Below are 13,834 nucleotides of genomic sequence, written 5' to 3'. Positions count from 1 at the left end.
TCTGGTTTCTGTCCTTGAGCGGACGTTTGGCTCTCATAAGTGTGGAAACTCATGAACGCACACAGCTGCGTTATAGCCGTCGGTGATGAAAAGGAGATAATGGAGCTGAATGCTCAGTGACAGAGGCTTTGTACTGGACCGTCAGGCGGCCATGACAGGCGAAATGTTCAGACCGCCTCGTTCTCTCAGTCGGTGAGATCGAGTCCTGAAAGCTCCAAGCTTGTGATAATGCCTTGTTAAGATGTTTAACTTGAACAATGGGAGTGGTTTTTATAGCATATTGTGTCTTTTTATTGCTTGTATGTTCTGCTCTGACGGATCAGCTGCAGTTATAGTTTGAGTCTGAAAGATAAATGGAAAGTCTGCCCCAGAGAGACGTCTGTTGTCTTTATTTTGGCAGAGAAAGAGCATTGTCTGAAGTCCAAACCACTCATATTTACTTCAGGAGTGTGAGTGGTGTGGTTTGCATTTTTGTGATCTTGTAATCACAACAACACGGGAGCTTTTGCGATGCGTAGGCAGCTGGCCATTTATGAAAACAACAACTCGAATAAAACCACGGAAAAAACTGGCAGAACTGCTAGTAATTGGCACATTGGCATAAATGTTGTTTGGCTCCAGCTGCTAGGTGTGCATCGCCCGACCTTCTGAAAATCGTTAAACGTTCGGCTGTGCCTCTTTTTTTGTCCTCACAAAGAAATGGTAAAAACACAAAGTGTGAGTGCAGTGCCACATTCTTATCTGCAGCCTGGGAGCCGATTGAGGTCAATCTGTGATTTGCTGCCTTGGCCCCGGGGACCGGCTGTGACATCACCAGAGGCATTACCGTTGCCCACGGCTCCCCGAGTTTTACATATCTTCAAACAGTTTGTCTTTGCCTCGTGTCAAGTACACGGAGCGTTTGCATTGTCTGCTCTTCACGCGCTGCTGAAGTTCTTAATGTGCGAGTCGATCCCCCGTCCGGGGCCAACAAACGATTTGTTCTCTTCCGTCTTCTGCTGTTTGATAAATGCCTGAAGGCTGCGCTACTGTCATCTTCTCACTCACCTGTTACAGAAACAAAACCACAGATCATCGTGAGCGGCTTTAAGGTTCATGATCTGTGAGAGAGCCGACAGTCGGTGTGTGGAATGGAAACTTGTCTGTAAATGTCCCGCACAGAATAACGCATGAGAAAAGGTCGAGCTGGCACGACGTGAGATGAGCAGTGAAACCGCTGCACGCTTGTTCAGGCACCCAGTGGTCCTGATCGCTCGTGTGGGTTTTTGGAGGCGTTCGGGTGCTTGAGAGGGGGTCTAAAAATCTGTGCTGTTCTCTGATGAATTCATGCTTGTTTGGCAGCATCGTCTCCACCCAGAGGTTGGTATTTTATATGAGGAGTAGTTGATCAGAGTGTTGAAATAAGGACTTCCTAGATTAGACTCGTACTGCTGTATACATGACAACTTTATGACTATCAAGGGTGTTGGTTTGGTTTAACAAGTTGGGAAACACATCTGGATCAAATGAAACCTCGTGTAGTTCAGTGAAGTCATTCATGAAGACCTGCTGACATCTTCAGCTTCAACTAGCTATTGTTTCATTATATATGTTAGTTGTTCAATAAAACATCAGCAAACTAAAATACTTAATGTTTCATTTTTTACGAGGGATTAATGGACTAATCATTATATCGCTCTATCTGCGTCCTCTAACATGCTCCATGGTAGCACAGCCTGTAAAACAAGACGACAAACGAGCCATGAAGTCCACTATGTGCTGCTCGTTAGGTTTATCACTGTTGACACTCTGTAACATACACAGAGTGCAAAGGCGAGCTTATCAACTCAGAGACTCTCTCATCAGGATAACAGCTGGCCAGGCGGAGGACACTGTTGGAGGGATACTTCGGTGAGTAAATCAAACCGACACTGACATGTGATAATTCCCTTTGCTCATTGTGTACGTGTGCTGTATGATACCTTTACGTGAAGCCAGTGCAGTGAGAGCTCTGTGTAAGTAACCGCCTTTCACAACAAGGACATTCAAAGTGCTTTACATACAGCCACCAATTAGTGCTGTCAGTCGCCGATTAATGCAGAAGTTATTACCGTAGTTTGTCTGGGTCTGTTTTTTCGTCACTCGCTGCTTTTTCCGTCTCTAGCTATATACGTGTGTGTGTGTGTGTGTGTGTGTGTGTGTGTGTGTGTGTGTGTGTGTGTGTGTGTGTGTGTGTGTGTGTGTGTGTGTGTGTGTGTGTTTATGAGTAATATCATTACCGCTGCTCTGATTCCCCTGATTTGATTAACAGTAGCTCCTTGGTTTCATATTCCCGGCACTAATGCCATTGACCATCAAAGACGGCTAAAGACAACACTGGACGTTCCTTGTTTGTCACACATCCTGTCTGACGTTAATTCACTTTGCACTCGCATCTCAGAGAGAGAGAGGGGGGGAGGGAGGGGGAGAGACAGAGACGGGGACAGGGGGGTACACGTCCGGAAGCTTCACCGTGCATCAGAGGAAACTTTTAACTTGTAAAACTCTGCATGTTGTGAATTAAAGCGCAGTTGTTCTTAGTTACTCATTGGATCAGCTTCACTGTCTGCGGCTCCTTTTGTGATGTACTTTACAACTTCATCCCAGTGGAAATATTTGGATTAATGCTGTTATGAATACATTAACTTCACTCTTATTTATTGACTGACTTTTTCCTCGAGGTCTGCTGTGCAGCATATATTTGTATTTCGGTTAAAATACCCTCTGATGTATCTTAGTATACAAAAGAAGGCACGATGTATAAAAGACACCTCAGAGTGCATCATTACAACATCCACACCTACACAGACACAGATGTAGAGCGCTCTTTGTTTGAGGCGTCCTTTCACGACGATCAAAAGCGTGTTTTTTCCACGACCGTCTTTGTTTTTCATGTTGTAACTTGGCAGCCAGCGCGCTGTGTGAATATGTGTGTGTGTGTGTGTGTGTGTGTGTCCGATCGTGTGGAGCATTTATTATTTCATCAGCTCCTTCTCTGAACTCGGCTCCTATAAAGCGGAGAAGGGCGGCTCACTTCTTTTGGCTGCAGTTCAGCTGAGGGAACCTTAATTTCACATATAAAACAAGGCAATGAAAACTTCACAGCTAAGCGAATGTTTTATATATAAATCTATACACAGTGAAGTATAATATGAGCAAAACAATTAGGGTTGCAGTTTGTTTGAAACTCCGAAGATTAAAAAGCTGCTCATGAGCTTTTATTTTTATTTTCCTCCTCCTCTTCGCCCAGCATGGTGCGCCTCCTGCTTGAGCACTGGCTCACGCTGAAGAGGAGTCTGCTTCATGTTTTTACTTGAGCAGATGTGCCTCCATCAGGAACATCGTGTCAGCAGCAGATGACGGCACAAACTACCTCAATATTTATGGCTGTAGCGGTGCTTTCACAATATATTTACATTCAAGACATTTTAGAAGAGTTGTTGTTGTTGTCATTCTTATTATAACCATGGGATTGATGGCCATACACATTGATACATTTGTTGCTTTTTTGAAACGCTGTGTTGTTTCATTTGAACGCTCTTCACAATCCAGCATATGATGTTGATCGTGAAATGTTTTTTGTCGTGTAGCTGTGTAACTGCATTGTGGTTGTTGTTTCTTATTTACAGCCTTTGTGTGAATAAGTAATGAACGTATTTTAGGTTTTTGTGTGTTGATACACTGAGATGTACACTTACTTACACTCATTGTGGTGAAAACAATCCTCTATTTAGATTATTAAGTCATGTTAACAAATACCTAGATTCCAAATAACTCCATCCATGAGGTGATCTGATGAACACAATGATATAAAAGATAACAGAAATGAATGTTGACCTCAAATGTAGAGCAAGCTATGTTGATGACAGACATTTTTAAAATGGACAAAATGATGAATATCTGTATTATTGACCAGATGTTGGAAAGATCTTAAATGTTCCGGCGAAGAAGTGAAATTCATCCACATTGCAGACTACCACCAACACTAAACCGACTTCTTTCCAGCTTCTTCTGGCCCGTATTTGCTTTTCACACCAGAAAATCTTTAATTTTTCATTTTAATAGACAAATCAATCTAGAGACTGAACACTCGACACTGCTGCATCCACCACGTCTTCTTTGAAAGCTTATATACACACACACGCGCACACACGCACACACACACACACACACACACACACACACTGTAGGATGCTGTAGGAAGTGCTTATACTGCGTGTTTCCTGTCCATGTTTTTAGCAGTTAGGTACCAGTCGTGTATCGCTGCAGAGGAAATGTAGCATAAGGTCGGTGGCAGGCTGATGTAGTAGCACATTGCATTGTGGGGCATTTTATCAGGCGACGCTGCTGGTTTCATGAGTGAACGGCTGCAGACATGAGGAAATATTCATCAGCATCGGTGAAATAGTAAGTTTGATACATAACACATTTTTTAAACTTATGTAAATCATATAAAGTGTCATTTGTTGTGGTATGTGTGTGCCGTACATTGTTAAGAGTTCTGTTTTAAAGGAAGTGGTCTGAATAGACTCAATCCCTGAAGATGTTCTAACTGCATTTAGTCCGTGTTTACTCTATTTAACTACATTGAGGTTTATTTTAAAAGTGCATGTTTCTGCTTTTGACCCGTTATGTTGTTAAAAGTTAGTTTTTACAAATCTATACGATCATTTGTCAAGATATGTACACATAAAGTCTGCTGCTTTCTTGGTAGATACAAATATACAGTCAGCTGTTTTTTGTTGTTTCACTGGCAGCATAACGTTCAGTGGTCAGAAAGGAAACCAGAGCGAGTTCATGTGTTCATGTTATGTGTAGCAAGGCTACATCAGAGTGAATCCCCACCTCAGCTCACTGCCCGAGCAGTTTTTCTTTTGTCTTCTTTTTATCAGTGTCTCGCCAGACTGCCGTCTACTTGTAGCTTCCAGGAAGTGGTTAACCTTGATGGAGGCTGGTACAGATGTCTACAACGGCTCTAGAAGCAAATGGAAAATTGAGACTGCAACACATGCTAATCATTTAATTCACATTTCATATCTGTCGTTTAGATATAAATGGAATAATTGGCCTCCTTTTGTCATAGAGGTACATGTGTCCCCTTTCCTGAACCCTTAAAGGCATCATCTGCATGGAGTGTGTGTCATGCTAGTGAATGGAAGGAAATTAAGCGATTTATGAGAACGACATTGCTTTCATTTTAGTTTCACCTCGATGTGAACCAAAGAGTGTTCGGTAGAACACAAATCTGATTTCATTTGCACTTGACAGAGAGTGGAAACACGTGACGAGCAAACCGTTATTCAGCGCTTGGTTGCGTGGTACTCGCGTCTCTTTAACTAGGACACCAAAATGCATCTCTGTGCACTTTACGGCGGTGCATCAGACCAATTTTCACTTTTGATTGTCGGTGTATCTTTCAAGAGATTTACTGGAAGTGTAACGCCGCATCAAACTACGACCACATTTTATTTTCTTTTGTATTTATTACAGTACCAGGTAGTAAACAGTGTGTCTCTCTCTCTCTCCTCACTCAGGACGTTTACTGGTGCTTCGGGATGATGATGATGATGATGGGCGGAGACCACGGCCGAAGATGCAGCCCTCGCTAGAATCGCACTTTCTCCCCCAAACCTCACCCCTCCACCCATAACATCCCCTGCTGCCGTCCCTCCGCCCCGGCGCCATGGCCAACCATCTGGAGCTGATCCAGGAGCTGCAGCAGCTGGACAAAGTGCCCAGTCTGGAGAGGCTGCGGACTGCCCAGAAGCGGCGCACCCAGCAGCTGAAGAGATGGGCCGTGTACGAGAAGGAGATGCAAAACAAGAAGCGGAAGGCTGACAAGAAGGGACGCAATGCCAACAACCTCCAGCAAGAGACCAAGAGGCACGTGTCGTTCGCCGCCAGCGTGGCGCTCCTGGAGGCCTCGGCCAGGAACGACCCAGATGAAGGTAGGGATTTATGATGTGTGCAAATTGGAAAATAGAGATTCATGGGGAAATGTGCTCAGTGTCGTGAAAATAGTAAATTACACAGGTGCTCTTAACATGTGACCAATGGACACACGGAATCTGAACCGCTGTAGATTTATTCTCTTTGTAACGAGGCAACACACTGAAAATATGTGCCGGCCTTCTGTTTATAAGCTCAAGAGTCAAACCCGGCACAAAGCTCAGTGACGCCACATTTGAATAATTACTCTAATTTCAGCCTCACCTCACTACTTCAGCTGGATATCAGAATGCCAAGGTCAGGAAAACGATTAGCTGGGCCTGCCCACTTAAACTGCCAGTGGAGACTGTTTTCTCATTGTAAAATAATGGAGTTGTCACACTGAGATGAAACTCACGCCAGTCTTTTTAATTAAAATTTCTATGGATGGTGCCTCCCTATTTGGAGATAATAATTGGTTTCCTCCAGTACTAATGCTGTGGCAGTGCTAACACTGAGCCAGTGATGCAGGAATGATAACAGGCTCCTTGTCATTTTGATACGACATCTAATTTAACTTTGCTTTAACTTTAAATGAGATTGAACTCTTTTCATTTTTTTTTATCATAACCAATACAGCCCATGGCTGTGCTACTGTACATTTGTTGCTTGTGCAAGCTGTCGTTACAGATATGGAAAAAGCCACAAGGCTGATTCTCACAGGGCAGGCGTATGCATATATATATATATATATATATACATATATATATATATATATCACCTTTTTTGAGGAGAAGCTCTTTCTATGTTGGTAATTCTGCTGCTGCCGCATTAGACACAGAGAGATGTGGTGTTGTGTGTGCGTGTGTGTGTGTGTGTGTGTGTGTGTGAGAGTGAGAGATGTTTTGGAAACGCATTAAAAGGGATTTTTGTCGTACGCTGCTGAGCCGAGTTTCGTTCCCAGGAAGTCTGCTGAGCCAATTAGACTTTGAACCAGGATGTTGTGGCTGTCGGTGTTCATGTGATTTAGTTTGAGAAACCACACGAGGCGGCGAGGAACACATCTTATTTACTGTCAGTTTCAGGAAATATGTATAACAATACTTCCAAGAACTATCAGAAATATATTATATGTATTTAAAGTCAGACCTTTTTGTGTGCCATTTTCCCAGTTTTGAGAGGACCGACGCAGGAAGCAACAGGAAGCACTTTCTTTCTTTCTTTTATTTATTTATTTATTTTTTTACATAAAAGCTATTTGAGCGAAACAAAAAGCCTTTGAACAAATATTGGAGGCCATTTTGCTCTTTAGTGTCCATATTTTGGCGACTTCTAAAATTGAAATAATTTTCATGATTTAAGCGAGTACCTCAACTGGTGTTTGTCCGGTCTGCAGCCTCGGCCAAACGATATTAGAGATTACGTTTTAGTGAGAGGGCAGGGTTTTGCTAGGCTGAATACATAATGAATAGATAGATAGAACACTAGACTGTTGCTGTAGATGTGCATTAATTATACATTGTGAAGTGAACTTGCTTTGCATTTATAGCAGATCCAGTATTCTACATCTTCAGCCACGCAGGCGGAATGCTTGTAGAGATTTTGTCCAGACTGGTATATCTCAACATCCACTTTATGCCTTTCCATGACATTTTGTACAGACATTCATGTTCCCCAGAGGAGGAATCTGGGGAATTTTGGTGACCCTCTGTCTTTTCATCTAGCACCACAATGAGGCTGTATTTCTGACTGAAATACTTCATCAACGTTGACATTCATTTCCCCCTCAGAATGAATTGTAATAAATGTCTCGCACCATCATTTCAATTTCTCCAGAACTCACGATGTTGTGCTAATTACAGAATCTTAGTATGCTAACATGCTTAAAGAAGATGGTTAGCAAGCTAAACTTTATACCTGCTACATGTTAGCATTATCATTAGCATGACTTTAGACTCTGTCTAGTTTTTACGTAGCTCTATTTAAGATATCATGAATCATTATATTTCAATATGTACAAAACATAATTTCAGTCTATTATGACTCACACAGCTCTAAAGATGGCGTCAGTCATTGACCCCGTATCTGTGAAGCCCAGCGATGTGAATAAATACCGGTCAGTTGTTTTTTTTAGCACGACTGTGTTCACATTTGATGTGATTTTTCTCACACATCCGAGTAAACACAGCAGTCAGTGTGCAGCATTGAGAGCAGATTTCTTTGCTTTGAGCATCGGCGATAAGTTCTCTGTACCGCTGACAGTGCCCGGGCAAAGAAGTATTTGCCGACGGTGCTGCTTAATGAGGGTGACCATGAAAGAGGCGGAGAGATAAAAAGCAAGGGACAGGTTGTAGTGTTGCCCACACAGCTCCAGTGGCAGCTGGCTCGCTCAGGAGCCCGATAATCTCCGCTCTCATTCCCTCTGGTCCAATGCTCGATCAAGCATCGTGACTGCATGCTGCTCAATGCACACTGCTCCCAGGCTCTGGGCTTCCTCTACAAAAAGACTATGTGACAGTGTCGTTTGTTCTCTTGTGCAGTCATTTCACAGAGAGGGTTATGCAAAAAGCAGAAAGGGGAAGTTGAATGTGGATCATGATGGAAATGAGTTTTAGCATCTTGGAAATGCAGAACATCAGCACTGACATTCACATTGAGATTGATTTTCATGAATTACACAAATTATTTAGACCCCTAATTTGCAAAAACAGCGACTAGCAAAGCCACTGTGAGCAGTGGAAGCTCACAGATGTGACTCTTTTTCATGAAAGAGAAAGGTTGACATGGAGAGCTAAAAACAACACGGAGAGACTGAGATTGCCTTTGACCTGAGGCTGAGTCAGACATAATGAGATGAGACGTCGGATTGGCTGGACTGACTCCTGCTTAATCCCAGATTGGTTGGATGGAGTGAGATGTTTCTTGTGATTCTTTCACTGCTCTCTCTGCTGTGTGGTTGCAGTCAGAGCATCTGTGTGTTGACCGGAGGCCATGTGTGCGAGCAAACACTGACAAAATGTGTGTGTTCATCGGCGTGCATATTTTAAGGATGGAGTATTTACTGTTTTGTACTTTGTATGCTCTACTGTATCCTGAACCATCAACAGTGTTATTAAAACTGGGATTTTTGGACGTCTGTATGATCTGTATGCTTGTGTTCAAGTGTGTGTATTCGTTTGCGTGTGTATTTTTAGATGTGTGTTGTGTTTCCTCTCTGAACTACAACATCTCTGTCATTATAACTTCTTCCCTGGAAGCTGTGGCCGTGAGGAGATGCAGATATAGCAAAGGACCAGAGGACACAATGTGTGTACTCGGGCTGAAGATGTGTTGTGGTTGTGAGAGGGAGAAAGAAAATAAACGTACGACTTCTTTGTTTTGGATATTAGATCAACTTTTCAGTGTGTGTGTCTGTGTGTGTGTGCTGGTCTGCTGCTAGCTGGAGACGCCCTGAAGGGGCTTTTGATCTGAGGAGAAAACAACGGAGGAAACAGTAGAGAGGAGAGTGGATTGGATGGAAAGTGTTGCATCCCGATTCTGTGTCCATTTCTCTGCCCTCCGGCTGCCGCCGTCCTGAACCCTCTGCCCCCTCACTGTGATGAGGGTTGATGGCTGTGAATTATTGTGGAGCACCTCCGTGTCCCTCTGTGCAGCTCTCTGACTATTGAGACTGATGGATTTTCTTCTCTCCAGAGAGTAGCTATCCTGCAGAGGAGCAGCCATCAGGGTCAGAAAGGACAGTCATTACACACACACACACACACGCCACTGTGTCGACTGACCTGACCGTTCCTCTTAACACAACAAGTTAATGTGAACATTTGGTGACTCTAATCTGACTGTAAGTGGGTGAAAGTAACATGGATGAAAACAATGGTTCAGAAATCCTAACTGCTTTTCAAAGTGTCCTTGAGCAAGACACCGAAGCGGTTCTGATCGAGGATACTGGTGCATCAACAGCTTCACACTGCGTATTATTTAATGATCCTATTCAGGGCAATCTATTTGTAAACATCAGTCACCTGAAACAGTGAGTGTTCCACAGACCTGCGACTCTCGTCTTCACTGAAAGGATTTTTGGTTGAGATCTTAAGTATTTTACTCGAAGTCTGATGTGATGATGTGTTTTAGCTCCCCCTGAACTCGGTCTGTGTTTTACAGCCGAGTGTGTTTTCCAGCCCTGGACTCTATTTGTTCACCACCTCATGTGGCAACACCCAGCTCGCTAATTACCAGTTATTCCACACTTAAAATCATGACTAATAACTCCATGTCTGACAAGCCACACTTTAAATTTTCCATTTTTAGCCTTGCGGCTTACTTTTGGTTCACCACCTTTTTTTTTTTCTTCTTCCATGTCATCACCATATAAATACAGAAGAGGAATAACTCTAGAGAAATATCTCCAGCAGCGAGTTTCGCCTCTTGGAAGGAGAATTCGCAAATGGTTTTATCTTGTTGCTTTTTTTTTTTTACCCCCACTTACTAGTTATTTGTGTGCAAATTAGGTCTCGGAGGAGCTTTAGTCTTCTTCTGCTGTCTTATTAGAGTGGTAAGGCCTTCCCCTTAGAGGCCTTATGTAGATAGGCTTAGCTGCTCCCAGGCATATGGCTGCTACAGAGTGGCATTAAAAAGACAAGAGCAGAGTGAACAGACGACGAGTGCAGCAAACAAAAATACATCACATCGGATGCAACTGGTTGTCAGAATAACACACTGACCTTTGGGATGACGTCTGCTCTCTCTCCCTCTCTCCATCTTTTGTTCACACTGCTCAGTCGATTGTGACCCCGGCTTTTTATCTATAGGAGGAAACGCATGATGATTCCGTTTGTTGGTTAACCTTTGCTCTTGATTTCAAATGCTGGAGGGGCGATTTAACCAACTCATCTCATGGAGTTTGATCAGGAATGATGAGATTGAAAGGCACACAGTCATTAGGACCCTTGTGTCAGTGACCTCTGACCTCTTTTCTTAATGTTTGAAGGCAGTTGGACTTCAGAAACATACTGTCACACCTACTACACAGTCTTTAATGGAAGTACTTACATTTTGTAGTTACTTTGCCGAAATAAAATAAGTATTGTGGAGTAAAAAGTACAATAAAAATACTTTAACAAACTATCATCTACTCATCAATCTCAGCTGCGATTTGTGTTTTGCGCTCATTAGCCAATGTAAACATGCTAACACGCTAAACTAAGATGTTGAACATGGCAAACATTACACCTGCCTGACCTCAACATCTTAGCACTGTCATTGTGAGGATGTTGGCATTTAGCTCAAAGCAGCACGGTACAGCCTCACAGAGCTGCAATCAGGCTGTAGACTCGTTGTCTTGTCACATAATGTTACAAACGGCCGGTTTCATTAGAGCTGGGTATGGAAACTAAATAAACTTAGCTATAACATTTAATAGACATTTGTAGTCAGTTACATGTCTACTCGTGTCTGTTCTGGCTCCACTATACATGTCGACACCCCATGACGTCTCATTTCTTTACAAAAAGGTTCTCTTGTTTGATATGGAGGGGTGCATTTACAATTGTTTGGTTGAAAGCACTCAATAAAAGTCTCTTTGGACAAAAAACACATGAATGTAATATAATGTAACAAGAAAATACACCCCATTCACAAATCAGCACCTTAAACAAACGAGCGTCTGCTGTCATTGACGAGAGCGATGAGCTGAGCAAAGGTCATAATGTTAAAATCAAACGGTGCAGTTCCTCAATAATGTAGGTTGCTCTGCATCAATATCAGTGTTACTGCCTTATGTGTTGGATTGCAATGATAACTGGTAAACTTCAAACAGTTTTCTCTTCGCAGTTAATAAAAGCCGCCTGAAGCTTGTTGTGAGCCATCAGATTCTGTCACACATTTGATCTGATATAAAGTTATGTGACGAGTGATTCAGAGCCTCCTTGCATGCAGAACTATGTCTCCTTGTCCTTTTCTTCTTTCCCTTCTTACTTCTCTCCTATGTGCTGATTATTGATAACGAGGCTTTAAATATGTTCTGAGAGTTGTTTGATCAGTGTTGTGACTGAGTCTTGAGCTATTTTTAAACTATCTAGACACGCAGAGATGTGATCAACCTCAGTTGTGCCCGAGGTATTTTTAAAAGCCACTGATTTATAAAGGATTTTAAGCTGGAGATGCTGTTGCACAGCAATAATAGCGATCCGTAACAGGAGGTTGTTTACTCGCATGCTCAGCTAAGCTGATGTGACCTCTGACCTTTGACAACCGTAGTGTAAGCTGTCCCATCGATCTCTCTTGCATCATGTGTCGTAACTCAAATCACAACAAGGGTGAGCAGTGTGTTAGGACACAGAGTGTGTGTGTGTGTGTGTGTGTATGTGTGTGTGTGTGTGTGTGTGTATAGATCTCTAAAAATTAAGAAGTATGGCCCCGTGTATTAAAGTGTCTCTGTGAGCCAAATGCACTGCGGCTTAAGACGACACATGTGCAGCGTTCAGAAGAAAAATGCTGCAAGGGGGGAAAACACAACCACAGAAATGCTCAGACAGCACAACCTCAGACACGCTGCAGGTCGCACAGAACGCAACGGAAATGAGTTACAATGCAAGATCATTTTCCGGGGACACAAATTTTGGCGGTCGTTTAGTTTCCCCATGAAACTTCTCTTAACTAACTAATTCCATTGAAAATTTATTTTTTCAAATTTGTATTTATTTTGGTCTTTTTGTATGTTTTCTTAAGTTGCATCGTGTTGAGCCATCAGGGCCACCATAGTCTATCATCTCTCTTTTTATGATGCACTTTTTTGACGTTAAACATTTTAGAACCTTTTGTGCATTTCTGTCGTTGCGTGAATGTAAAATGTAACTGGAGCTGAAACAATTAGTTGATTATTCAGTTGGTCGATGAAAAAAAAAAAATGAACAGCAATTTTGATAATTAATTCATTATGTCATTACTTGAGCAAAAATGCCAAATATTTATTGTCTCCAGCTTCCTGAATGAATGTTTTCTGATTCATTTATTATTATTTTTGACGATGGTAAGCTGCATATCATATGTCATATTGGCTTCCTGTTTTCTGATATTTTATAAACTATACTTGATTAATTTGCAAACATACAATGCAGATTAATCCATAATGGAAACAATATTTAGTTGCAGCTCGAGATTATACCACCCTCTGGATGCATGCATATGATCACTGACCAAAGGCTGTGAGTAATACAGTTTGATATTATAACACCGCGGCTTTCAAACAGTGTGCTGTGCTTTGAGCTCAGACGGGCTCTGAGATCTGAGAGTCAAATCTCAATTAAATGTATCAAGCAAAAATTCTGCATTTACTGCGTTTAATCACGCCACACGCCTCTTTCTGGATGTTTTATTCATAAGACTGAAGATGAGTGCAACCATTTTTTACCACCTCTGCGTCTTTCCTGGTGACAAAATTAAGCTGCTTCACTTACGGCGAAATCAAGGTTCCTTCACCACCGCCTCTTCACATTTTTCATCTTGTACGATCACCATTGATTTGACATTTCCAAGCAGTTGATTACTTAAGTGGGATTCGGTACTTCATGCCCCGAGCGGGGCCGCGACAACGACGAGGTTCAGAGCCACAGATAAAAGGTGTCCTTGTGTGAGCAGTATCAATGCTTCTGTGATTAGGACGGCTACTGTTACTCTCCTGAGTACTATCTCTGCTTCATTGTGTCAGTAAAGCCCTCATTTTCTTCTCTTCATGTCTTTTCTTTTTCCCCCAGATTGCTGACTTAAAGCCGGATTATTGTTTTTGCACTAAGCGGTAGTCTGCCAACGAGCTCGCTGAAGCCTCCTCCCTCTCCTCCCCTTCTTCACATCAGTTAAATATCCTAAGAGAGCCCCGACTCTCAAGTTAACT

At 42.4% G+C, this 13,834-nt stretch overlaps 1 protein-coding gene across 1 annotated transcript in view; it reads left to right on the top strand.

Moving 5' to 3' along the window:
• The first annotated feature begins 4,356 nt into the window (after positions 1–4,356).
• ppp1r16b (protein phosphatase 1, regulatory subunit 16B) overlaps positions 4,357–13,834 on the top strand; it is a 52,003-nt gene continuing 42,525 nt past the window's right edge. The window contains exons 1-2 of the mRNA XM_079265888.1: positions 4,357–4,425; positions 5,553–5,966. Coding sequence (XP_079122014.1) covers positions 5,702–5,966 — 265 coding nt within the window. The 5' untranslated portion in view covers positions 4,357–4,425; positions 5,553–5,701. The remainder of the gene's footprint in view (positions 4,426–5,552; positions 5,967–13,834) is intronic.

This window comes from Melanostigma gelatinosum, assembly GCF_949748355.1.
Source record: "Melanostigma gelatinosum genome assembly, chromosome: 3".
Lineage (NCBI taxonomy): Eukaryota > Metazoa > Chordata > Actinopteri > Perciformes > Zoarcidae > Melanostigma > Melanostigma gelatinosum.
This window is presented reverse-complemented; position numbering and strand designations above follow the sequence as displayed.